The following is a 26293-nucleotide window of genomic DNA, read 5'->3' on the forward strand; positions in this document are numbered from 1 at the left end:
TTAGCCGAGTAGCTACCAAACTGAGAAATAATGCAAGCCTGAATTGGCAGTCGGTATCGCGTCTCGTTCGATCCAAAGACGCTAGCCGGTTTAGGCTACCCTATCGGAGGAGAGAACAAAGGGTTGGAACGACGGTGCGGTGCTGACTAGCGCGTTTGGCTATACAGCCTCCCATGTGCACATATCCCATACACTCCCTGAGAGATGGTATAAGTTCTCCACCGAGGGTTCGTTAATTTGAGGTTCCCAGTGCAGCTAAACTCTCCTCCAATACGCCAAGATGTGCTACCGCAAAGTCCAGTGTGTCCGACACGCTTGTGGGCATGATGTACCCATTTCTGAAAAGAGAGTAAGTATGTTCCGTGGATACCCAACGCCCCATTTCGGCTCTACTCACTATGTTTCTGCAGATGGACTGCGGCGCGTCTAACTGCCGGTATAGCTCAGCGCACCAGCCTTACTGCCAACTATGTCCTGATAGTTGCAAACAGTGGTATGGCTTTTCCTTGATCAGGATAAAGCTTGGACTTAGGGAGTTGATTACAGGCTCTCTCCCGCACAGCTCGTGCCGACCAAGACCTCTAATTCCCAATGCATACATTGCAGATGATGACATTGAGACATTGTAACTTATTGTACATTATGTTGTTGTTTTATAGGAATCTAATGACCGCGTTTTGATTCTGTGCGTGACTTTCACGTGTTGTGGGAGTGAGGCGCGTTACTTGGTTCCGAGTGTTTCTTTGCATTCTACCACTCAAAATGGCTGATCTCCCAGGTTTGCTGCTCGCTTCACTCAATCCAGCAACCAGGAAACAGGCTGAGCAGAGCCTCAACTCGTTCAGCACACAACCTGGCTTTCTCACCCACCTTTTGAACCTTGTTCTCAACCAAAGTCATGATCGTTCAGTCAGATTGGCCGGGAGCGTGTATCTGAAGAACATCGCAAAGCTAAGATGGGAAGAGGTGAGTGAATATGTCGAGAGAAACAGGTCGAAAAAGACGCTGACGACGATGTAGGACGAACAACCTTTGGCAGACGCCGACAAGGCTGCCCTGCGATCCCAACTGGTCCCTGCAATGATCACCCTCTCGAATCCAGCAGATAAAGCCGTTCGTGCTCAGATAGCAGAGTCGGTGGCCCTCATTGCAGAACTTGATTTCCCAGAGAAATGGCCCGATTTGATTGATGTGAGTTTTGTGTCGGATTGACTTTGGATAGACAGCTGAATGGCCCCATTTCAGCAACTCAGATCGTCCCTTTCTTTGACCGATTACAATGTCAACGTCGGTGTGCTCGAGACAGCCCACTCTATCTTCCGCCAATGGAGGTCCCAAGTCCGATCCGACCAACTCTTCACAGAGATCAACCTCGTCCTCGGCAAATTCGTCCAGCCATTCCTCGAACTCTTCAAGCAGACCGCCTCGGTTCTCGTCAACCCTTCATCCAATACCGCCTTGACGTCCCCTACATCAAACTACGCCCTTCTTGCACAGGCTATGGTCCTCCTCATTGATATCTTCTTCGACTTTACGTGCCAAGATCTTCCGCCTGCTATCGAAGATTCCTACGACGACTTTTTCGATCCTAATCGCGGTTGGTTCCAAGTCCTTCTGACTTGGGATCCTGCGGAACTCAAGGGCGATGTAAGTTGCTTATTTGCATCTGTTTCGCGTTTCTGACGCTGTGCTAGCCCGATGATAGCACACCTTCACTTCCATCCCAAATCAAAGCAGGCATTCTAGAGATTGCAGAGGTATGTTCGACGCGCCTTATGTGGAAGGCCTGCTAACCCTTTTGACTCTAGCTCTTCATCAAACTCTATGCTGACCAACTACAACGATCTCCTGCTGTACCTAAATTCGTAGAGCACGTTTGGAGCTTGATTGGATCCAACAAACTGCCCAGTGTCGCGGACGATGGCGTATGTTTCTCTTTTACTTTTCCAAATCAGTCATGGCTCATACAGTGATGTTAGGTTGTTTCTCAATCACTCAGGTTCATTTCGACTGCCATTCGTTCAGGCTTCTACAAGGACTTGTTCGGTTCCCGCCAGACCATCTCCCAACTAATCGAGGGTGTCGTCATCCCCAACATTTCGATGCGGGAATCTGATGTCGAGCAATTCGAAGACGATCCTCTCGAGTTCATTCGACTTGATTTGGCCCTTTCGGCCACTGGTACTGACTTGGGTACGCGTCGTCATGCTGCCGCGGATGTTCTCCAGGCTCTTGTCGGAGCAGGCTTTGAGTCGGAGACTACTGAGATCGTCGGAAACTGGATCAACCAGGGTCTTTCCCAATACCAGACCAACAAGGAGGCGAATTGGAAAGCCAAGGATAGCGCCATCTTCCTCCTCACAGCGATTGCTACGCGAGGTTCGACGAGTCAGGTGCGTGACTGCACAGTTGGATTGACCTCCGCTGACCTTGGTATAGCAAGGAGTTACGTCGACGAATGCGCTTGTGGACGTTGTCAAGTTCTTCTCCGACCATGTCTTCCAGGACCTTCAAGCTGCCAGTGGGACTGTTCACCCCATTCTTCAAGTCGATGCTATTCGATTCTTGTACACCTTCCGAAACCAACTTACGAAACCCCAATTGCTCTCTGTTCTTCCGCTCCTTGCTGGCCACCTCAAGTCGGACAACTATGTCACCTATACCTACGCTGCTATTACTATCGATAGAGTCCTGTTCATCAAGCAGGGCGGGAAACTTTTGTACGTTCTTGTGATTGTTTCACATGGTGGAGGGGACACTGATATTCCTTGGGCAGGTTCTCGCAAGCTGATATCCAAGAATCCGCACCCGAGCTTATCAACGCTCTTCTGTCCAAGATCGAGTCCGGAGGAACCCCCGAAAAGGTTGCTGAAAACGACCACCTCATGAAGTGTATGTCGTTAGACATTCGTTGCTGGGGATAATTCTCATAGAAGATCTACAGGCACTATGCGCGTCATCTTGACTGCACGACAGGGTCTCAACCAGGTTTATCAACCCCTGCTCAACCGGTTGGTCGGAATTCTTGGTGTCATCTCGAAGAACCCTAGCAACCCTCGATTCGATCAGTATATCTTTGAAAGTATTTCCGGTTTGATGAGGTGAGAACCAGCTTCAAGTCTCTGAGGTCGCGCTAATGGCCTTCCAGGTTCATTGTAGAGGGCAATCCTTCCGCACTTCCCACCTTTGAACAAGCTTTGTTCGGTCCCTTCACTATCATCCTCCAACAAGACATCGATCGTGAGTGGCATCATCTACGGTCAAGGTCATCTTTTCACACTGTTCTTCAGAATATATTCCCTACGCATTCCAAGTTTTGGCACAAATGCTTGAATTGCATCAACCTGGCCAAATCCCTGCGGAATACACGTCTCTCCTTCCATTCCTGTTGACCCCCGCTGTCTGGCAACAAAAGGGAAGTATTCCAGGTCTCGTCAAGTTGCTCAAGGCGTTCCTCTCTCGCAGTGCGCCTGCGATGGTTGCTGGTGGTCAGATTGCGTCGGTGTTGGCTGTGGTTCAGCAACGTCTCATTCCTTCCAAGATGAATGATTCTTGGGGCTTTGAGCTGTTGCAGTCTGTCGTACTGAACGTTAAGCCGTAAGTTGTATGCATATCTGTCTAGGATGACGGTTGACCTGGTTTTTTAGAGCTGATTTGCAGCCATACCTCAAGCCGATCATCATCACCCTGTTGACGAGGATGCAGTCAAGCAAGACGGACAAATATGTGTATTTGTTCAGTCGGTTCTTGTTGTACACGATCGCGATGAACGTGCCCGACATGGGACCTGATACTATCATTTCCGTTGTCGAAAGCATCCAGCCTGGGTGAGTGGCAGTCTTCTTAACAGAGTAGGAACTTGCTGACCTTGGATCAGACTGTGGCCACAGGTTTTGACCAACTTTGTGATCCCGCAAGCGCCCAAGGTGCCGCACAAGGACCGTAAATTGGCAGTTGTGGGTATGATCAAGCTGCTTTGCCAGAGCAAGCTTATGATGCAAGAACCGATGGTTCAATCATGGTGTGTTGTTCCCGCATTGCAGTGTGAACGGATGGCTGACGGTTACGTTTCAGGCCCGCTGCATATGGTGCCCTTGGCAAGCTCTTCAGTGAACCTCAGCACTTCAAGTCGAACGAGGATGATTCTGCGACAGGATTTACGGAGATCGACTTTGAAGAGCAGACGGCTGGATACCAAGCTGCGTACTCGAGGCTTGCAGCAAGTGAGACGAAGGAAGTGGATGTGGTTGCCTATATCGGGAATCCGGAGAGCTTCTTGCAGGAGCAACTTGCGGCGCTGAGCCAGAGTGTTGGAGAGGGCCGAGTCAAGGCGTTGATTGATAGTGCTCCCCAGTAGATGCGATTTTGTACTTTCATATTTTGGAATTATTCACGTGATGAGACGCGTTCACGATCACATGACTGTTGATTGAAAGCATGTTCAGCGCGTGGTGTTCATGTTTTATTATCCTCGTTGTCAACTCGCTTTTCGTCTTTGAAAATGCCACCTCCACACAATCCCAAGACGCCTTCTCGCCACCGCACTCGCAGCGAAGTCTCTTTGGGAGCAAAGACACCGCTGACCCCAAGTTTGCTTGCTGCGATGAACAACATGGCCATGGCTTCCGGTCCTGGTGTTTTCCCTGGACAGGGCTCACCCGTCAAGAAATCCAGCACGACACGTGGATTGACGAGGAAGGCTAGCACGACCAACGCCTATGACACGACGAACCCGTTCATTGCCCCTCCATCGCTGGGCAGCAAGAGTCGACCAGGCAGTCCGACCAAGAAAGGTGGCAGCATCAATGAGAAGAATCTGCAGAAGCAGGCGGGTAGCGGTGTTGTTCGAAAGGGAAGAGCTGAGAGTCGTATTGAAGTTGTGCAAATGGATGGAGCCAAGGTTCAGGAATTGAAGAGAAGCAAGAGTACATCAGCTGTGGTGAGTATTCATTCTTTTCTGAGATATTATCGGAGAAATAATTAAAGACCTAAATAGGGCCGACCGGCAGCAGACCAGCGCGATCGTTTTATCACCTCTCGCGATCCTCACGCAAACGATATTGCAGCGGTGGCAGCGACTCTCGAACAAATGTCCTTGAATCCTCAAGCAAACTCTCCAGGCCATACTGCTCGTCTTGCGGCAGCGACCGGTGTCCCGCTCAATCGAAGGATTCTGGGCTATCATGAACCACCGCCGGCAGCCAGTTCGTCGAGTTTGGCGTCTGCGGATACGGCGCTCAGTCAACAACGCGAGTTTGCGAAACCACTTTACGCGCAGAGACCAGGGGCGATTGCGAGCAGTACGGGTGCTACGACGAACAAGACGAGGAATATCCCTACGCAGCCCGAGAGGGTGTTGGATGCTCCTGGGATGGTGGACGATTTCTATCTCAACCTTCTCAGCTGGAGTAGCCAAAACTGCGTCGCGGTCGCGTTGGAAGCCAGTACTTACATCTGGAGGGCGGATTCTGGAGAGGTTGTGCAGCTTGGAGAGGCGCCTGAAGGCAGTTATGTTTCGTCGGTTGATTTTTCGAACGATGGGAGTTATTTGGGGGTTGGGATGGGGACGGGGGAGGTTGAGTTGTGGGATGTTGAGACGGGCCAAAAGTTGAGGACGATGGCGGGACATGTGGGCCAGGTGGGCACGTTGAGCTGGCATGGACATATTTTGAGCTCGGGGTGTGGGGATGGCAGTATCTGGCATCACGATGTGCGAATGCCTAGGCACAAGGTGATGGAGTTGCTGGGACATACTGGAGAAGTGTGCGGGCTCAAGTGGAGGTCGGATGGCGAGTTGCTGGCCAGTGGAGGCAATGATAACGTTGTCAACATTTGGGATGGCAGGGTCGGGGATGTAGCGGAGGGAGCGAGAGGCAGTGCCAAGTGGACAAAGAGGAATCATACTGCTGCGGTCAAGGCGGTTGCATGGTGCCCTTGGCAGCCGAGTCTTTTGGCGACTGGAGGTGGCACGAACGACGCAACAATCCATGTTTGGAATAGCACGACCGGAGCTCGGCTTCATACACTCAGGACGCCATCGCAGATTACCTCGATCCAGTGGTCTCCGCACAGGAAGGAGATCATGACGACTCACGGGTACCCGACCAACTCGATCATGCTTCATGCCTACCCGAGCATGGAGCGCGTTGCGGAGATTCGGGATGCTCACGACTCTCGAGTGCTTTTCAGTTGTGTCGGGCCTGCAGGAGATGTAGTGTGCACTGGGGCTGGGGACGAGAATCTCAAGTTTTGGAGGATCTGGGAGATCCAGAACGAGCAGCTCAGCAAGAAGAGGCCTGCTAAGAAGGACCTGTCTGCCGTCGAGGATCTTGGAGGGGGGAAGATTAACCCTACAAAGGAGGGTATTCTGAGCATTCGTTAGGTATAGATTACATTGTGTATTGTTATGCCTCTGCGATCTTGTGGACGATTTCGACTGCGCGTTTGAATTTCTGCTTCTGTTCTTCGGTGGGTTGAACCTCGCTTGTGCCACCCGTGCAACCTTGGGGGCCTCCATTGGCCCACTGGAACTCGTCGCAGGCAAAGACGATGCCTGTGTTGAGACCATAGATGTCTTCACTGCCAGGGGGTTGTTCTGTGGGGAGATCCTTGAGGATGGTGTAAAGCTCATCGACGAGGGACGAGGTGGATGGTTCGGTGATGCTAAGCTCCTTTGGCGCCGCTGATTCCTTCAGCTCTGGAGTTCCGTCCGGACGAACGGCTGTGGTGACCATGAGACTGGCGGCCGATGCAGGCTTTGTGAGGGTGAAGACTGCGTCAGGGGTGGGTGGGGCGAAACCACCGACGATGCCTGCGATGACGGTCAGCGACGTCGGTGGACGCAACGATGAGCTCACCCTTTTGGAGACGAACAAAGAATTCAGCGGGGGCGGACATGATTGTTACTGGGAAACAAAGAGATAACACTCCAGCCCCTATTTATGTTCCAATGTCTAGGTTAGGGTTTATGAGGTCATTATAAACGATTCCCAACTCGTGTAACTTGGTCAGAAACCACCATGAAGCCAGTCACAGAACAACCAAAGCCTGCACAGCCAATGTCCGTCGACAATCAAGACGACAAGCCCCAGAGACTCAGAGGCGGTTGCATCCCATGCCCAGTGAGTCCTAGCCTCAGTAGCGTCGACATTTAAACTGATATGTTTGCAGAACGGAGGATGCTGCTTTGTTATCCCAATTCCATGCTGCTAGGGTAGATAGGGGCCACATGTTTTGATTTGTTAATATTGATGAAATGGATTGTTGCCGCACGCGCGCCCGTCTTTGCTCATGGACAAGTTTGCAACTCTCGAACCAGTCAGACTCTATGCTCAGCGCAATCAGCCACAGAAACCACAACAGCCACAGTCTCTGGGGAATCTACCGCTCGACCTCCATGCTCTCATTCTCAACAACTTACCCGTGCCAGACATACCCCACTATGCCAGATGCTGTAGAACAACCGCAGCACTCGTCAGAGACGGCGATGCCCTCGTTTGGAAGTCGAAATGGAATGCATTGGGCGTAGACAAGCATGATCTAGACATTGTCCTCCAGAGACTCGAAAAGAAGGCCAACGAGGCCCGCGCTTCGTCCAGAGCAGCAGCACCACCCACAATACCCGTCGACGACGACTTTGGAGACTTTGCAGCCGCAGATGTCCTTGCTCCCCAGCCAGGCGAGTTTGGCGATTTCGTGGGGGCCTTTAGCGCAGTCACCATTGCACCGGCTGTACCACCCAAGGAAACAAATCGGACCAGATATATGAGGGTTCATAGTCTGTTGAAGCCGATGGTGCAGGCTTTGTCCAGTCCACCGCATCTCGTCCTCAGTCAGCTGGCAGAGGCGCTATCGGACCCCACTTCATCCACCTCGCCGCTGGTCCTCGAGTCCAAACTCTTGAGGATCTTGTCGTTTTGGCTGTCCCCGACGGTCAAACCGGTCAATGGATGGGAGTCTCTCTACGCGTCGTTGAGGTCCGCCATGGATCGCTTCGATGGAAACTTGCTGGCAGCCTTTGACTCGGCGGATAGTAGGAACGATGAAGTTACCATGAAGGATGCGGCAGAGAGTAGTTGGCAGGTCTGGGATGGTAATGGCGATTGGGAGATGGGAAAGGTGTGGGCCGAGAAGAGGGAGATTTTCTATCAGCTGGGTCGGTGGAATCCTCTTGATAACTTTACGTGAGTTATTGGAGATTTTTTGGGAGATAAAGACTAATTGGTTTGTAGGGAGCAAGGAGGAATCGAATTCGACGCGATGGATAGTTTTATGGAATGGGTTCTGAAGGCGATCGAGGAACATGGGACCAGAGCGGTTCGGGTGTTTCCTCCAGAGTCTCAAGTCTTGCTGTCGTTTGCAGATAGGATTGCCAACGAGATTGTGAGTGTCTTTAGTGTTTGAAATTCATCGGCTAACAGCCATTTAGGTCGGAGACTATATCAGCTCGCTGTTGTCGAGGGCCCGAGAGCTTTCAACGGAAATTTACCTCCAGTCGGCCGCTGCATCGTTCAAAGAAACATGGAGGATGGTCGACGCCATTATGGAGGCTGCAAAAGCAAGACCAGACTCGAATATCCCCAGGACGAGAGCCGAGGACGTGGTGTGCGTTGCTCCTCTCAGATCGTTGTGCTCTGCTCATTTCGGCTATAGGTACAAAATGTTCGAAGCAAACATGGACGAGTATCTCGATGAAGAGGTGGAAGCCATCAAGCTGTCATTCGAGAGGACGCTGAAGAACTGGGATAGACATGAAGTGCGTTTCACGTCATATTGCTCGTACTCTACTGACTCCCCTCTAGCAATCCCCAACTTCACCAACGTCAGCCGATACGCGCTTCTTGCACGCACAAAACCCGGCACAGGCAAAGCGAAACGTTGTCAACAGCTTTACGAACCTCCTCTTACTCCCTGTGACGATCGTGCCAAGGACGGTGAACGCTGTGGGAGGAGCGCTAATGACTGGAGGTTCTGCTGCTGTCCAGGGTATTGCGATGTTGAATCCTCAGCGATGGGGAGCTTCCGCGGCAGATGCGAGCTATTCGAAGAGCCTCGGTCAAGGCGAATCTCTCTTCGACGCCGACGAAGGGAACAAGAGAGCCTCCATCTCCCTACAATCCGACCTGGCCTCACCCACGCCTCTCATCTCTGCCGGAGCCAAGTCCCCCAATCCACCCATGTCAGCGCTGAGCACGATCACTGAGGGAGAGACTAACCAACTGGATCTGTTGCTCTCTCTCGATGTGGCCCTCGAGTTGATTCACGAAAACCGGAAAGCCCTGAAGAGGGTTGAGACGTTCGAGGGCTATCCCGGACATTATGGGCATCGAGTCAAGGATACCATCGAAGAGTTGTTCATTCTGTTTTTGCAGACGCTCGCCGAGGGTCATATCAACAAGGGGTTTGCTAGGTGAGTTGTACCTTTATATTCACGGACGGGATCTGACGTGGTTGTTGCAGGGCGACGGACAGGATGAAGAGCTATAAACCCGCGGAGCACAGTGAATCCAAGAACGTTGCTCCACTTGAACAGTTTTTCGAGTTGGTCCACATCGGCGACACGATACAGTCCATGGTCCAGGTTTATTTCGACAAGGAGCTGGCCCCGCACATCGATCGAACAGATTTCTTGAACGCGGTTGTGAGGGAGAAGAAGAAGTTTGAAAACATGTTGGATGATTCGGTTGCCGCGGGGTTGAATGCTGGGACGGAGGTGTTGATGAACCAGGTGCGCATTGTTTGCGTCGTTGTGTTGCCTTTGCTGACTGGAAGTTGCAGGTCGACCATATCATTACTACGAAGACCAAACCTCGCGAGTATTACCCTCCAGAGGACGGGGCGCTAGAGTTGGGTCCTACCGAGGCTTGCCAAGAAGCGATCAAGTGTTTGGAGACCCATTGTAAACTCTTGAAAGGTAGTACGAGCAAGGAGGTTTTGGAGGTGTTCTATCAAGAGGTCGGGATTCGCCTGATCAGGTACGTCTGCTCGTATTACTACTCTGGAACGAGGCTAACAACGGTGTTTAGCATACTGCAAAAACATATCAAGCGACAGATCATCTCATTGAATGGCGGCTTCCAAGTCATCGCGGACTTGAATGCTTACAACAATTTCATTTCGTCGCTCAAGGTGGGTACTAGCTCAGTGGTGGAGCATTCCAACAGCCTTGACAGTGTCATTTAGGTTCAAAGCATATCCTCCGATTTTGCGAATCTGAGAATGTTGGGCCACGTATATGTTGTGGAAGATGCAAAGGACCTGGCCCAAATTGTGCGGGATGTGACTCGGTATGGTGGAGCGTATAGACCTGAAGTGCGTATTCTGTTTAGCTTTTGTCAAAGCTTTTTTACTCACCACTTTTTAGGACATCTATGAGTTCATCCAAAGACGGTCGGATTGGAAGAAGATTGAAAAGGTTGTAGATAAGACTATGTACAACTTGAGCTTCAAGGAAGATTGTAGTATTATGTAAGACAAACCCAGCCTCGCTTCGCTTCGGCGTACCGTCGCTCAACCCCAGTACTGTACTGATTACGATGTCCCGACTCCCTGACCTTGACTAAAAAGACATGGGTAGATCGGGGGTGCCAGTGAGGTCAATGAATACGCATATGCACAGGGAGACACCGACTCTGAGTCGGACGACCTTGAATTTCGGCTCGCCGCTCATGCTGGTAGCTGGAAACTAATTAAATAGTTTGAAATAAAAGCTCCTGAGAAAGGAAGGAGGGAAGGAGAGAGAAAGAGAAGAAGAGAGGGAGGGAGTTATGAGAGTGTCGAGAGCAGTAGATCTCGCCCAGTTCTACTGCTGAGTAGAGAAGGACACGGGTAACCCACAGGTAAATTTGCCCCTACCAGTACCGGTGCCCGCACCTCCCCGTACCCGTGACCCTGTGGAGCAAACACTATCTAGCTAAGGTGGTCTACTCTAAGACTTACCAGGTAGAGAGTTGTGTGAGGCTAACTAGTGGCTAACTAGTAACTACAAGAGTTGTGACGAACTCTGTCATCTATTTAGGGTGTGGGGCAGAATTGTCCCGCACGTCTTGCCACCTGGCAAAACGGCGAAATAAAAAAGTAAAAAGCAAGTTGAATTTCGTAGTTAGGGATCCATCTTGTATGTAGATTGACTAATCTAAAGACCGTTTGAATCAATGCAACGTTTTTACTCTAAACCTGCCTCCCATACGTCGGATCTATCAAAAGCTTTTGGCGACTGGGGTACTTTCCCTTCTTGCGTACCCTCCTCGATGCATGCATGATGCAAACTCGGATAAATCGAAAGCCAGGTCCACGGAAATGGTACATCCTTCGGTTTCGGCCTCCCATGCTGTCGGGATTGGGGCGCGAGAGTCTTGATCAAGCTCGGTATACGCCCTCTCAATCTTGTCGGTGGTAATTTCCACATGTCCTGCCAGCACAGCCTCGTCATCGGGACTGCCAGCAGGCTCCAATTCTCCCTCAATCTCGTCCACCAACGTTTCATCAATCCCGCCACCCTCTCGTGTGTGCATATGAGTGTGTTTTCGTTGAGTTGACTTGCCCATGGCCTTGGCGCGAGACCAGAGGATACGGCGGTAGTTGGCGCGTAATTTCCCAAGTGTTTCAAAAGTACTGACAGCGAGATTGCAATGGCGCAGTCCTTGGACACCACTGAGATTTGAGAATAGACACTCTACCTCGGCGGCATGGGGAAGGATTGAAAGAATCCAAATTGCGAGGGTTTTGATGGGATACTGCTCGGCGGGGAGATTCTGGCGCTCCCAATACGCCAATCCGTCCGTTTTCTCTCCGGTGAATGGCGCCTTCTGTTCGTAGTAATCCACCATGTTGTCGATAAGCAGACTAGCCCGTTCAAGGGGCCATCGCCACTGGCTGGCAATTTTTGATGCGTACTCGCAAATCTGCTTCAAGGTTCTCCCTTTAGCAGCCTGCGATACAGCAAGTTTTCAGCATTTGGGATGGAGAAAGAGCGCGAGAGTGTGGATGTTGGTATTAATGGAGTGGAATTCTCGATTGAAGACAGCCTTGCTATGGGTGAAGAACGGGAGATTCTCGCCTGGGCTGAGCTTGAGTTTTGCCATATCCCGCGCAATCCGAATAAATGTGAGCATGCAGTCGGCAAGGTTGACATCGTGGGATTCAAGATCACCAATGCCATCAACGATGGGCTTGCAGACCTTGACAAGTTGCTGTAAAATCTTCCAATACAACACATCAGAGACAGTGGCAACAACATCTGTGGCAATAGCAGAGTAGCCATCATCTTCTTCTCAGGTACAGAGATTAATTAATGCGCGCCTAGATAATATGAATCAGTCATAAAATGGGACAAATGGAAGGGATTACTTGTGGGAGAGAATGCTTAAGCACTGTTGAATCAGTGAATACCACCAGGTTTCAGTCTTGGTGGTGAGTTTCTGGGTGGCATTGTCCTTCTTTGCCTCCTCTCTCAGCTGTCCTCCCCAGTAATGCGAGCTGTTGAAGAAGCTGACAATCCGGGCACTTTTGGTGATGATAGGCTTGACTTCAGAGAACGAGCTGATCTTCCCAATGATGGTATTGAGCACGTGAAGGAAACAGAACAATAACTAATTCAGGGTGAGCTTCCAAAGATGTTCAAAGATGAATACTACTCACCTGGACCCAATAATACTTCTCCCCAAATTCACGGCGCATCGACTGCATGACAGTAGGATTGTCCATGGTCAATGCCACAACATTTTTTGCCTCCTTCATTCCCATTTGGCCCATCGCATCAATTAAGGTTTCAATATATTTATCAGCATTCCCTCACTTCCCGGTCAAGTCATGGAGTGACATAACTGTACCAGGAATCGAGGGCTGTGCAGTGACAGAACCGTAAAGAGATCTCTTCATTGCATCCTCCCAGCCCTCGAAAAGAAGGGTCAGCGCATCTGCTGCCTTCAATAATTCCATCTCCTCGAGATGGACTCGAGAAGATTCCGCCAGAATAAGTCTAGTCCCCATTACATAGGGGGATGGAGGTCGGTAAGATGCCCGGACACAATCGAAGAAGTAGTCCAAAAATGGGTCGTGAGAAGATCGAAATGCCAGATTGGCATTGACCGTAAAGCTATTTTGGGCTCTTCAGGACAACGTAACGTAAAGCCAAGTGAATACTAACCGAAACCAGCGAACATCAGCCTCTTTTTGAAGAGCCTCCAGCATACGGTGGTCTATGTAACCATCGAGTGTTTTTGGCTTCCAGTTTTTGACAGGAATAGCCTCGTATTGCGGCTCTGAGCTCGACGCCGCCATATCATTTCCATTGGTCTCGGCATGAGAGGACTGCTGCGTTGGGAGAATGGGAACCTTCTCTTGAATAAAGCCCTTTGTGAGAAGCCATCGGTGAGCCATCTGCTTGAGATCATCGCTCGTTTGGGAACATTTCGTCAAATGCTCAATTGGGCGGCCATCTCGGTGCTCGATCGGGTCACTATTGCAGTACTTGCAACTGTATAGCTTCCTGCCGGACTTGTTTGGGACAATACCCTTGAAGATGAGGTTCTCGGATACCATGCTATTGTCAGGGCTTGTGCACTTAGCAGAACTCTGATACACACTCGCGCCTTCCCCAGACTCGACTTAGATTTTGACACTTCGACTTCACATCTCGACGTCTTGGCTTTCGCTTCCAGCCATACTCGAACCCTCGACTTCCCCAACGTCTTCAGCCGCACTGCCACCTAGACTCCGGTCACGTCAATGTCTACTGATCTAGACTTCACCGGATCAGGCAAGACGCGCGACTTGGCTCCTTCTGTGATCTCGGATCCTCCAGAAGCCTTGTGGACTTTAGGCGCGTGCTTGGTATTTCGAAGCCTTCGACTTCTGTATTGTTCTTTGGGAAGTATGTTCCCTTTCTAGACGTCTTCATTCTTTGTTGTTGTCCGAAGTTCCCTCGTACATCATATCTCGACTTCCTGATTTAGCAATGTTATTATCTTTCATTTCTTTGGCTTATCTTTCCTCATCACATGTCCTTTGCTCAAGACTTGTCTTCAACCTTTCTACTTCATGTCCTCGCTCTAGACTTTCTTATCATGTTGTGATTGGTTCGTAGATAGCTTCTTCGACTGTCTTTTGTTGTTCTTGGATTGATTCGCCTTCATGTCGTTTGTATTTCTCATTCTTACATCTTAGTCTCGCCTTCATGTTTCTCCATCGTTTCTCCGCTCTTCTCTTGTCGTAGATTCTCTAGACGTGTCCTCTATAAGTACTGTATGGTTTTGTAGTAGATACCTCATCCGGAATCTCGACTAGGACCCCGGCTCCTTTTCCCTCATCGAATGCTCTGTCCGAATTCCTAAGTCTAACTTAACTCCCTCAACGTCTTCGACCGTCGAGCCTTAGCTCCAGTCATCTCTTCACGTCGCGCTCTCGCCGCAAGGTGTCCGTCCGGCCCGTCGGCCTAGCCAGCCATAGGAAACCTTGACGAAGGGTACACATTCTTATAATGTGAGACCAAGGCTAACCTCCGACCTCTAAAGATAACAACATCGATAAATCAGGAAAGTCGAGGATATGACGTACGAGGGAACTTCGGACAACAACAAAGAACGAAGACGTCTAGAAAGGGAACATACTTCCAAAGAACAATACAGAAGTCGAAGGCTTCGAAATACCAAGCACCCCGTGTTACGAATTCCGCCCCTATCTTTTCTCTTCGCGTCCCTTCTCTATCACATGACTCTCTTTCTTATTCACATGATCTCTTTCTTTATCTTGTAGACTGTTTTATCTGTTAATTCCTTTTACACGCTGCGGCGCAGCCTTCTTTGACTCTTTATGACTCCATCTTGCTGCGGCGCAGCCACTCTTTATTGTTCTCTAATTTATCTCTGCTGCGCTCCGCAGTAACCTGTGCTCGCGCAGTCTTCTTCTCTGACTTCTCTTGACTCACATTCATGTAGCTAGATAGGTATATAAGCTCTTTAGATACCTCTCTTGTTCTTTAGCTAGTTCTCGTGAATCATACCCTCTTCTACTCTTCCCTCGAACTCGCTCTAGTCGTCTTAAGACAATACCTCTTGTGAGGCACTCTTAGACGCCTATCTCTTCGAACTTGCCTCGAAACCACGACTCTATAGTCGACATGCATGCTCACTCGAGTTCGCGTCCCTTGACCGTAACAGCCTGCCTAAAGTCCACAAGGCTTCCAGAGGATCCGAGATCACAGAAGGAGCCAAGTCGCGCGTCTTGCCTGATCCGGTGAAGTCTAGATCAGTAGACATTGACGTGACCGGAGTCTAGGTGGCAGTGCGGCTGAAGACGTTGGGGAAGTCGAGGGTTCGAGTATGGCCAGAAGCGAAAGTCGAGACGTCGAGATGTGAAGTCGAAGTGTCGAAATCTAAGCTGAGTCTAGGGAAGGCGTGAGTGTGTATCAGAGTCGTCTAAGAGCTCGAGCCCTGACAGATGGGTGAGTAAGCAAATGAGTCATCATGAGTAAGTATGAGCGATAATGATGCAAGTATTAGCACCTGCTCATGTGACGTTCCAGAATGTTCTACACTAGAATGTTCTAGAGTGTTCTGGACTGAGTCTCACTAATCTAATCTAATCTACAATGTAATCTACAGATAAGATAAGTTCAACAATGGATTCCAATGGTAACTGCCACCCCGTTGCCTTCCTATCCAAGTCCTTCTCCCCTGCCAAAAGGAATTATGAGATCTACAACAAGGAAAGAAGTGGAAAAGAAAAAAAGTTAAAAGATGAGAGTGAGCATCCACCATTGACTGTCGCGACATCAGTGACATCACGCGCGTCAATGGTGTCATACTCATACAAAATGAGGTCAAAAGTCCGAAGTCGGACTCCTTGAGGCTTGCTCTCACCTTCAACCTTCACTGTCAGCCTCTTTAGAGGGTTTCCTTATATTCTCGTGTTCTTTTTCAAACTCATCCAAGCCGTCTATGACTCTTCCTGTGCCAGTTGGCTGGTTCTGTTCAGGTGATCCTGCAGACACCCGGGCCCCGGCGTGGTTCCTGCATCATCTGGTTTGGCGGGCTCTCCAGGTAGGTGCGCCGAATTCAGTTTCTGGTCAAGCCTTCTCGCTTATTGTCTCTTTTATATCATAGGTCCGAGTATATGTGTAAGTCAACAATCCAGTTATTACCATTTATCAAAGATCTCAATGACACTGACAATACTGTCTTTTAAATTGCAGGTCTGTCTCCCATGCCACTCAGTACTCAGGCTTCGTTTGGAGTGTTATAGGTACTATGTATTAGTATTTGTGTCGTATTTACCATGAATATAATTGTATTATTTTTCCCGCTCCTGCAGCTCAATGAGAACCCCCGCTCCCCCAGGCCGACGAGAACCTGCTCCCCCGGGGAAACAGTGTCCTGCATAGGTAGTACTGCACCCGCGGCTGGCGGAAATCCCACAGTAAAACGGCAGATTTCCCCAGAGAAATTTCCCGCAGGTGTATGGGGAGCCGAGGGACCAGGCCTCAGATTTTCCTGCGCCGGCAGTGAACCCTCCCGCACCTACAGGGGATTCCCCTGCGGGAGCGGGAGTTCCCTTCCTGTGCCTGCAGGAATCCCCCAGGAGGTTTTCCTGGGGGGCGGACTTATAGTGCCCATCCATTGACAATGCTAGAAGTAATGAGTAATTAGTATCGGGAGATGAGATGCCCATCAGGTGCCAGGAATAGAACAAAGAGGACTTTACCATCTGCCCCTTACAAAGAAGCGCCTCTTGAGTGTTCTCTTCCCAGTCAAAGACCACCCACAACATTGTAATTGAGTCCTTCAATCAAAAGAACTCTCATCGACAAATACAGTTTGGTCGGCAGTATATTGAGAGCCATATAGAAATTGGTGTAGTGCTTGCTTTTCATTACTTTATTTGATAGCCTCCTTTGTAATCTTTCATATATCAGCTGAGCTGATCACAATTCCTGCATAAGCTTAACTCACCGTTTTGATTGTAAATGCCATTCTGGCAAGGGTGCACCAGATTGTGCTCTCACTTACATCAATTCCACAACACCGAACCAAGGAACGGAGTTCATCCAGATAAATATCTGGCTTCTGCTCAATTGCACATCTAATGAACTTTGGATTGGTGTCTAAGCAATTGTTCTGCAGAGTAATCTGAGGAACTTACCCTTGCATCGTCAAAGTTTAGCTTCTGTTTCAATCTGTGAGAGCTTGAGGTTGGCTCGTTGGAAACCAGCCTGTTCTTCTTGAAGTCTTGGAGCACTTGGTAGATGGTCCTCGAGTTGAGGTCCATGCACATTGTGATCTGATGGACACTCAGGTAGCGAGCCATGAAGATAATTATTGCTCTGACATCTCCTGATAGTGCACAGCCCTGAGTTGATATTCTTGCTTAGTGATCACCAGGGGTCAACCCCGGGTTTCGGAAGGCCGACCCGGACCCGACCCTTGGCCTGACCCTACCCGTAACCCGACGGGTTTTCTGCACGTGTTGAGCTTTAGATTGTCCAAAACGGATAAGAAATGGTTGAGATATGGTGAAAACACTTATTTGACTGTATCTCTACCATTTCTCATCCATTTTGGATGATCTATGGCTCATTTTGAAGTTTCCGGGTCTGGGAATGGCGACCACCAAGGAACGGAGTTCATCCAGATAAATATCTGGCTTCTGCTCAATTGCACATCTAATGAACTTTGGATTGGTGTCTAAGCAATTGTTCTGCAGAGTAATCTGAGGAACTTACCCTTGCATCGTCAAAGTTTAGCTTCTGTTTCAATCTGTGAGAGCTTGAGGTTGGCTCGTTGGAAACCAGCCTGTGCTTCTTGAAGTCTTGGAGCACTTGGTAGATGGTCCTCGAGTTGAGGTCCATGCACATTGTGATCTGATGGACACTCAGGTAGCGAGCCATGAAGATAATTATTGCTCTGACATCTCCTGATAGTGCACAGCCCTGAGTTGATATTCTTGCTTAGTGATCACCAGGGGTCAACCCCGGGTTTCGGAAGGCCGACCCGGACCCGACCCTTGGCCTGACCCTACCCGTAACCCGACGGGTTTTCTGCACGTGTTGAGCTTTAGATTGTCCAAAACGGATAAGAAATGGTTGAGATATGGTGAAAACACTTATTTGACTGTATCTCTACCATTTCTCATCCATTTTGGATGATCTATGGCTCATTTTGAAGTTTCCGGGTCTGGGAATGGCGACCCGTATCCAAACCGTGACGGGGTTGACCCAGAAACCCGCAGGGGTCAGCCGACTCTTGACTTTCACTATTCTTGCTATGGAAAGGTAACAAATGTGGGGGACGGAAAGAAAGGAAGCTGGCCAACACACTTCAGGTTGATTATGTCACCACTATCATGATCTCCCTGGTATTGGCTTCATTTCTGCTTCTTCCAGTTTGATTTTTGCTGGAATTTTTGCATTGGGCAATATGCAAGACCCTGTAGAGTACAAGCATTGTTTTTATTTGGGCTCCAATCAACATAGATGTGGCAGACTGGGTGACATAAGTGAGACCTTGTCTGATGGTACCTGATTGAAGTTTTGGGCACTTTCTGACCACTTCCCCTTCAATTAACGCCAAATCTTTTGCATTGGGCATTATGAGAGGACTCCCTCTTTACATTAAATCCTTTTTACATCAATAGACTGAGCCCTTGTTGAGCAAATACTATCTAGCTAAGGTGGTCTACTCTAAGACTTACCAGGTAGAGAGTTGTGTGAGGCTAACTAGTGGCTAACTACAAGAGTTGAGATGAACTCAGTCATCTATTCCAAGGCCAGAGAGGGCTGGTATTTATAGTTTACAGGGAGTGTGACAGATGTGACATAAACTACATAAATATGGAAGGTGTGATGGGGTGAGTAAGTGATTGAGTCATCATGAGCAATAATGATCGATAATTATGCTATATAGTTCAAGGATTAGCACCTGCTCATGTTACGTTCCAGAATGTTCTACACTATACTGTTCTAGAATGTTCTGGACCAAGTCTCACTAATCTAATCTATTATATAATCTACAGATAAGATAATAAGTTCTACACTTCTCGCTAACATCAGAAAGCTTACCAATCACTTTTTCCCACTTGCACAAGCTCCCTCAAGCCGCCGGCAAGCCAGAAAAGTAGAAAAGTAAAAAGTGCAAAAAGACATGTCTACTTTTTGGAAAAGTGCAGTCGAGAATAAAGCGGCATACACGGACACTGTCATTGTGCATCCCCACCAAGGTGCACCAATAAAATACCGACTGCTTTAGTTGAGACAACCTCCGTACTGATTCCAGCCGTCACTGGAGCCTCGTTATGCTCTCTGTAACGGTCGTGTATTGTGAGATGTCATTGAGAGGAAATTGACGAACCAAATGACATATTCTCTTGAGAAAAATTGGACAAACTTAACTTTTCTTTGATTTTTGGTCGCCCAGAGGGTATATGAATCAGATTGAGATGGACTACCTTGACAAAACCGCAGCCACGTGCATGCAAGTAGGGAGAGGAGGAGGCAAGGTGACGCGTTTGACGCCGGTGCCGACTTGCTGACTTGTGGACAGTGAAAAAGCCGGAAATGTGCGAAAGTAATGTGCGAAATTCCCAATGAAGTGCAGCTATGAATAGCGCACTGAGCGTAACTCAAGAACTTAAGCCCTTCCAAACTCAAGTCCGAGTTGTTCACAGAAATGCTCAAGCTTGACATGACCAAGAGGTTTGGTAAACATGTCAGCAGGATTGTCGTTAGTGTTGACGCAAAGAATCTCGATGTCTCCATCTTTAACACATTTGCGGATGTAGTGATAATGAACATCAATGTGTTTGATACGACATTCCTGGATGAGGTTTGAGCCAATGAAGATAGCTCCATTGTTATCTGTGCAGATCAGCACTTTGTCAATGGGCATGCCTAGTTTGTTGAACATATGCTTCAGACACATGACCTGGTGGCTACAATCGGAGAGTGCCATGTACTCGGCTTCTGTAGACGAAGTTGCAATGGTCTTCTGAGCATGTGAAGTCCAACTGATAGTAGCATTAGCCAACTTGATGATGAATCCAGTCATGGACCTGCATTTGATAGGATCAGCAGCAAAGTCCGAATCTGAGTAGACAATAAGTCCTTGTGAGGAAGAACCATCTAAGACCAGGGCGTAGTCCATAGTCCCTCGGTGATGTGCTGGCTAGCACAGAAAGCACAAAGAAGAGCAAGAAAACAACCGGTGGTCCTGAATCAAGTGGAACTTGTTGTGAGACAAGTGACACGAAGATGAAGACTGGTGGCCGAATCTATAAGACTTTTGTGTACTAACTGTACGTTGGCACGCAAGTTTGACGGGGTTGTTGTTCTAGTAGACATAGCTAATGAGGAGAAGACTCTCAGACTCGTATAGAACGGGTTTTTGAGTTTTTAGAGCTTTGGAAAGGCTCTTGACTTTATGAAACGAAGTTTTTAAAATTTTGTTGTGCTCTACACACAAGGGAAACACACGACTCAACACTCAGCTCGGTTTTAACTCAAATTCACTTGAAAACACAGATAACTCGTCCTGGTGGGATCACTCGTTGACTCGTTTTAACTCGAACTCGTGTATTTGACTTGTAAACTCGGAACTCGACTTGACTTGCTTAACTCGAACTCTCTGAGACTTCCTCTTTTCTTACTGAACAACCACATCAATCAGGACAAGATATAAAATCGAGTCAAAGGGGTATCTGATGATTTTTCTGCTCGGCGGGCCTATTTATATGGTACACGGTGTTTGACTACGAGTTTTAAAACAAAGACTATCAAAGGCTATAAAATATATGACAAATATACGCGTGATACAAATGAATGAAATACAGAGACTGAGCGGAGATATCAGAGCAACAGAGAGACAAAAGAGGAAGGAAATTCGATAAAAGAAGGACTGGCGGTGTCATGCCGACTATGCACATGGGCGTCTATTGATGCACTGTTGAAGCGCATGAATTCTGAGCATTCCGTTCCATTGGAACGGAAGCTGTCGGTTGTGGGAAACCCCAAGGTTCCTCCGTGAATATGCTTCCGCGGAACCAAATGGTATACCCTTTTGTAATCTCTGCCGGAGGGTGGCATATGGACTCATCGTTCTGTCCCCTCTTTCTGTGTGACTTTCCTTCATCAAAGGGTCATGGGATCTCTAGCACCCCGTTTCATCTATACCCACTGAGGAAGTCTGCCCGGCGGAACCGGGACTTGTCTGTGTGAACCGTTCCTGGTTCCGTCGTTCTGGTTATCTTATCTCCTATCTTATCGCTCCCTTCGCTTGATCTCCGATCTTGTCGTAAGGCCTGATGACGATCTATCTGTCATGAACAGCGGGTATGGGCCCCTATTTTTCCTTATCTTATCTTATCACTTTCATCTCCCTTATCACCTTCTCTTCATTCTTATTCCTGCCTTTATTCTCGACACGGACACTTTCTCCCATGGAACACTGCCTCGTTATGCCCTTCGTCCTACGTCTTATTGTTCCAGCCAGTGGGACAGAAATTTTGCAATGCCTTGGAGAAATTTTACAGAGGAGGATCTCTCAGACAAAGTTGATATTATTGTATATGCTAGCTAAGAGTACCTATGTACAGGTTCATAAGGGGATTGTTACAACTTCGGACAACGAGAACTTGTCGTTGTCAACAGTCGCTCAAGAGTTCAAGAATTCTGGAGGTTCTGGATCGAAGTGCGGGTTCTGGAGTCAAGTTCAAGAGGCCTGTCACTATTGCAGACAGAAGAGATTGAGCTAAGAGCGATAGAAGTTCTGGAGGAAAGGTTCTCGATAACAGGCTAAGGAGTATCTACTACAAGATGGCAGTATTTATAGTAGATTATCGGGAGGTTCAGAGAGGAAGGGAGGCCTGAATGAAGAGTATAGGAGCTGCGTATACGGAGTATCGATAAGTATGGTGCAATGTCTGGGTGTTGGATGAGTCTGATGGGAGGTTGAAGCTCAACCCGACACTTCAGTCACCTATGGAAGCCTATCACGAAGATCATATTAATTTCTTCGCTTCCAAGGGTCATGTGACCCCCCTTCCCAGGAAGCTTCCAGCCTCTGCCCATCCCAAAAAAAATCCAGGAAATTCCACCACCAATCCACTTCCAGCTTCCACTTCCACCTTGGAACTTCCAGTGGACCAAACAAAGGGTATCCACTTCCAGTTCCATTCCAGCCATCAAACGTGATGCACTCCAAAATTGATGGGAAGCCAACCTGGAAGCTCCAAAATAGTACCATTTTCCGGAAACAATAAACATAGATGATCAAATCAAATTCTGATTGACAATGAGTATGACATCATTTGTTCCTGTTCCTGATTATCATGACATCATGGTGCCTGATGATGTCAATCATTGATATCATTGATTAACTTCCATCATCAGAAAGCCAATCTTATCTTAATTAGTATGATGTCATCCTTTCCCTCCCCCAGTATTTCATTCATACCTCACTCATTTCTTCGCTTTTTTCAGGAATTCTTTTTGATTCATTTACTATTACTACATTGGGAACTCTCTATTACATTTAAAAACCAATAGAAACCAGTCTTAATACTGAAAAAGCGAAAATAATAGTCTTATTCCTGATTTTGTCCCTCTTTTGTGTAGTATTTCAATAGTACCTCTCCCAATTTTTGATGTAATTACTTTTTGGCCAAAAGTTTGGGTTCAGAAATTTCCTGAACCTGGACCCGAACCTCAGGTTCAGTTCAGGGTTCAGTTCAGGCTCTTGTGGTTCTCCAACTGGATCATGGACAGTCTACCCAGGAGTGTTACCAACACCTTGGAGGGCCCTGATGCTGAGAAGTGGAAGGTGATTCACTACAAGTCCGCCCCCCAGGAAGACCTCCTGGGGGATTCCCGCAGGCGCAGGAAGAGAGCTCCTGCTCCCGCAGGAGAATCCCCTGCAGGTGCTGGAGGGTTCACTGCCAGGGCAGGAAAATCCAAGGCCTCGTCCCTCGGCTCCCCATACACCTCACGGGAGATTTCCCCAGGGAAATCTCCCGTTTTACTGCGGGTTTCCGCCAGCGCGGGTGCAGCACTGCCGACGCAGGAGTCCAGGACACTGTTTTCACCAGGGAGCAGGTTCTCGTCGGCCTGGGGGAGCGGGGGTTCTCGCTGAACTGCGGGAGCGGGAGAAGTAATACAATTGAATTCATGGTAAATACGACAGTACAAAATGCTTATAACTTTATGATATAAAAAAGACAATAAGCGAGAAGGCTTGATGAATCACGGATAACAGAAAGTGAATTCGGTGCACCTGGAGAGCCCGCCAAACCAGACAATTCATGAACCACACCGGGTGTCTGTAGGATCACCTGAACCAGCCAACTAGAGTCTAGCAGAAGGAGAGATAGACAATTTGGGCGAGTTTGAAAAGGAACACGAGAATATAAGGAAAACTTCTAAAGCGGCTGACGGTGAAGGTTGAAGGCAAGAGCAAGGAGTCGACTGAGTCGGACTTTGACCTCATTTTGTATGACTATAACACCATTGACGCCTGTGACGTCACTGACGTTGCGTTCAATGGTGGGCGTCCATCGTCTGGACACTCATTCTCATCTTTTTACCTTTTTTCTGCTTTCAAAATGATCTTTTTCGCTTACATTCATTACATTTTGCCCTGTTTGCGTGAAATCGACACCACCACCAGGGTGGGGTTGACTCTGTCCCTGCTCACGCGGGACCGAAGAAACCGCCTGCGCGGGGTCAACCTCTTTCCTTGCTTGTGCGGGATCAAAGAAAACTGCCAGGGTGGGGTGGGTCGTCAAAACCCGCGCGAGCGGGGCTCATCTTGTGTCGGCGGGTGAGTCCCTGCTGACGCAGGACCTGCGGGAAATCCCCAGGAGAATCTCCTGTTGGAGAAGATGGGGACTTGGGAACTTGTCGACTTACTGGCTGGAAGGGAACCTGTGGGATGCAGATAGATATTTGTGGAATGAGTAGTGTAGGATGTCATGTGACCCTGACATGTGATGAGTCATGGGACCGTACCCCCCCAGCTAGACAAAACACTGTGCACACACAGACTATTGACCAAACAAGTATAAACAACTCAAGTAGTATATATAGAGTAGACTTGTTAGAGTAGTTTCCCCAGTCTTTAGCTGGTTTATTCCTAGCTACAACACACTAGCTCTTGTTGAATCTCATCACTTTTCGTCAAAGTCTTTCCTAGTGCAGCTATTGATTGCTTGAGCATCAGATCAAGTAGTTAGTTGCTGACACTTGCTGCCATTCATAATTGGAAAATGTTCCAACTCAACGTCAAAAGCACCTATCTCAATGGTCAACTCAATGAGAAGATCTTTATGAAGCAGCCACCAGGTTTTGATGACAGTCCAGGATGTGTTTGCCACCTCAAATGTGCACTTTATGACCTTAAACATGTCAAAACAGCGAACTGAAGTCCAGCAGTGAGGGGAAAGCACTGAGGGACTCCAGAACGATGCTGCGACTATATAAGACAATTGCAGACAGTAAAACATCGGGAGACGGAACTCTGCATACCCAAAAACACATGAATGGTTGAAGCCAAGCAATCCAGTGCTTATTAGATAAAATGAAGTAAAACACAAATATCTCAGTAACCAGTGGACGGATTACCGTCCCCCGGGTATCATTAGAAAGAGTGTGAAAGGCCAGTTTGAATGATACTAAGCATGAAGGAAATCGACCAAGGGAAAGTGCCAAAGTCACAAATTCTGACAAAACAGGCCCAGAAATGTCTGGAATTGAAAATTTAACTCTGTGATGCACGATGAGGGCTTCACTCAGCTCAAAACTTTGAATTCCATCTGTACACCTCTTGACGGGAAATGTTAACCTCAATTCCATTGACCCTCCTGCCTCCAACTCTCCTACCTCTGACAAACAAGGTTCTGGACTTTATGCAACCGTTATTAACTCCCTCCTCTATGGTACACATCCAGATATCACCTATGCTGTCCACCGACTTGCGCAGTTCACTCAGAAGCCCCAACCAAAGCACTGGACTGCAGTCAAATGTGTCTTTCCTTACCTGAAAGGCACCAAAGACCTTCACCTCACTTATGGCAGGCTAGAGGTTGATTGGGGGCCTGAGGTGAACATCTACTCAGACCCTGATTGGGCTTCCAATGCTGATTGCAAGTCCATTAGTAGATATACATATGTATCTGCACACTTACAGGAGGAGCGACTTTCTGGAGCTCAAAGAAGCAATCTTCCATCTCCCTTTCTGTTGTGAACAGCGGGTACGAGCCCCTATTTTTCCTTATCTTATCTTATCACTTTCATTTCCCTTATCACTTCCTCTTCATTCTTATATCTTGCCTTTATTCTCGACACGGACACTTTCTCCCATGGAACACTGCCTCGTTATGCCCTTCGCCCTACGTCTTATTGTTCTCTCCATTCTTGCACTGCCTTGTTACTCCGTTATTGTCTTCTTCATTCTTTGCGCAGCCTTGTGACTCTCCTTATTGTTCTTCTGCATTTCACCATCTGTTCATCATCTTGACTCATTGCGGCTATGTAGACTGTAGAATAGGTATATAAGCTAGGTAGAACCCTCTGTACTTCCTCAGCTTGACCTCTTCGTCAATACATCGCTTCAGCATTCATCTGCATTCGTCACTCATCGCTCTTATCTCACTCTCCACTCTTATCTGCTCCACATCACTGGTCTTTGGTTTGGTTTAGTGTTTGCTCTTCGCGACACTTTCGACTGCTGAGGCAGAATATATCACCACTACTCACACTGTGAAGCAAGCTCTTTCGCTTTGATCTCTTTTCGATGAACTCGGACTTCCACAGCCTTCAACTATGACTATATTCATGGACAACCAAGCAGCCATCACCATCTCTTGTTGCCCAGAATTCCATGCACATACCAAGCATATCAACATCTCCCTTCATTTCTTACGCGAGACCTCGTCAACTCTGGAACTCCAACACCATCTACATCAACATGCTTGATAATCTGGCTGATATTTTCACCAAAGGGCTCACTCATACAGTTCATACCAATTTCACTTACTGACTTGGACTTCTCCTTCTTGGATGCATGACCAAGGAGGAGTATTGAATTTTTTCCGACTTCAATGTAGTGTACAATGTTTCTTCTTATTATTCAGTTATTGTTCGACCATCTGATCAAGTCATTTCGGATGGATTATCTCTGGGATGTGCTCAGTCACTTCCCCTTCTCTGTGGTATTAGTTTATCCTCACATTATTCTATTACCCACTGGGAAATGTATATAAGCACCTCAGTCAGACGGGATGCCCAGTCTCTTAGATGGGTGTCCGTGCC

At 48.2% G+C, this 26293-nt stretch overlaps 10 protein-coding genes across 10 annotated transcripts; 5 read left to right on the forward strand and 5 right to left on the reverse strand.

Moving 5' to 3' along the window:
- Nucleotides 1–762: 762 nt before the first annotated feature.
- CC1G_12114 (importin alpha re-exporter) lies at nt 763–4357 on the forward strand (the record flags this gene model as incomplete). Its single annotated transcript, XM_001841327.1, has 14 exons — nt 763–966; nt 1021–1191; nt 1246–1647; nt 1695–1757; nt 1809–1925; nt 1980–2393; nt 2440–2720; nt 2777–2892; nt 2945–3101; nt 3149–3240; nt 3291–3597; nt 3648–3827; nt 3878–4021; nt 4075–4357. The coding sequence occupies 14 exons, from the start codon at nt 763–765 to the stop codon at nt 4355–4357; spliced, it is 2931 nt and encodes a 976-aa protein (XP_001841379.1).
- A 144-nt stretch (nt 4358–4501) lies between these two features.
- CC1G_12115 (WD repeat-containing protein slp1) lies at nt 4502–6382 on the forward strand (the record flags this gene model as incomplete). Its single annotated transcript, XM_001841328.1, has 2 exons — nt 4502–4939; nt 4997–6382. 2 exons carry the CDS (start codon nt 4502–4504, stop codon nt 6380–6382), a joined length of 1824 nt encoding a protein of 607 aa, XP_001841380.1.
- On the reverse strand, nt 6333–6897 carry CC1G_12116 (hypothetical protein; the record flags this gene model as incomplete). Its single annotated transcript, XM_001841329.2, has 2 exons — nt 6333–6811; nt 6858–6897. 2 exons carry the CDS (start codon nt 6895–6897, stop codon nt 6405–6407), a joined length of 447 nt encoding a protein of 148 aa, XP_001841381.1. The 3' UTR covers nt 6333–6404.
- A 393-nt stretch (nt 6898–7290) lies between these two features.
- On the forward strand, nt 7291–10471 carry CC1G_12117 (f-box protein pof6; the record flags this gene model as incomplete). The annotated part of the gene is made up of 10 exons (XM_001841330.2): nt 7291–8183; nt 8232–8382; nt 8429–8604; nt 8653–8755; nt 8802–9409; nt 9460–9727; nt 9778–9974; nt 10026–10128; nt 10183–10311; nt 10364–10471. 10 exons carry the CDS (start codon nt 7291–7293, stop codon nt 10469–10471), a joined length of 2736 nt encoding a protein of 911 aa, XP_001841382.2.
- A 727-nt stretch (nt 10472–11198) lies between these two features.
- Nucleotides 11199–11828, reverse strand: CC1G_13293 (hypothetical protein; the record flags this gene model as incomplete). Its single annotated transcript, XM_001841331.2, has 1 exon — nt 11199–11828. One exon carries the CDS (start codon nt 11826–11828, stop codon nt 11199–11201), a length of 630 nt encoding a protein of 209 aa, XP_001841383.2.
- Nucleotides 11829–12344: 516 nt separating this feature from the next.
- On the reverse strand, nt 12345–12705 carry CC1G_13294 (hypothetical protein; the record flags this gene model as incomplete). Its single annotated transcript, XM_001841332.2, has 2 exons — nt 12345–12590; nt 12640–12705. 2 exons carry the CDS (start codon nt 12703–12705, stop codon nt 12345–12347), a joined length of 312 nt encoding a protein of 103 aa, XP_001841384.2.
- A 405-nt stretch (nt 12706–13110) lies between these two features.
- Nucleotides 13111–14188, reverse strand: CC1G_13295 (hypothetical protein; the record flags this gene model as incomplete). Its single annotated transcript, XM_001841333.2, has 4 exons — nt 13111–13142; nt 13194–13543; nt 13634–13702; nt 14160–14188. The coding sequence occupies 4 exons, from the start codon at nt 14186–14188 to the stop codon at nt 13111–13113; spliced, it is 480 nt and encodes a 159-aa protein (XP_001841385.2).
- Nucleotides 14189–15619: 1431 nt separating this feature from the next.
- On the forward strand, nt 15620–16385 carry CC1G_13296 (hypothetical protein; the record flags this gene model as incomplete). Its single annotated transcript, XM_001841334.2, has 3 exons — nt 15620–15743; nt 15889–16040; nt 16338–16385. The coding sequence occupies 3 exons, from the start codon at nt 15620–15622 to the stop codon at nt 16383–16385; spliced, it is 324 nt and encodes a 107-aa protein (XP_001841386.2).
- A 536-nt stretch (nt 16386–16921) lies between these two features.
- CC1G_15510 (hypothetical protein) lies at nt 16922–17851 on the reverse strand (the record flags this gene model as incomplete). The annotated part of the gene is made up of 4 exons (XM_002910923.1): nt 16922–16930; nt 17007–17087; nt 17140–17277; nt 17720–17851. 4 exons carry the CDS (start codon nt 17849–17851, stop codon nt 16922–16924), a joined length of 360 nt encoding a protein of 119 aa, XP_002910969.1.
- A 4894-nt stretch (nt 17852–22745) lies between these two features.
- Nucleotides 22746–23117, forward strand: CC1G_15511 (hypothetical protein; the record flags this gene model as incomplete). Its single annotated transcript, XM_002910924.1, has 1 exon — nt 22746–23117. The coding sequence occupies one exon, from the start codon at nt 22746–22748 to the stop codon at nt 23115–23117; it is 372 nt and encodes a 123-aa protein (XP_002910970.1).
- Between the last annotated feature and the right edge of the window lie 3176 nt (nt 23118–26293).

The sequence above is a fragment of the Coprinopsis cinerea genome (assembly GCF_000182895.1).
Source record: "Coprinopsis cinerea okayama7#130 chromosome 6 map unlocalized cont3.6, whole genome shotgun sequence".
Classification (NCBI taxonomy): Eukaryota; Fungi; Basidiomycota; class Agaricomycetes; order Agaricales; family Psathyrellaceae; genus Coprinopsis; species Coprinopsis cinerea.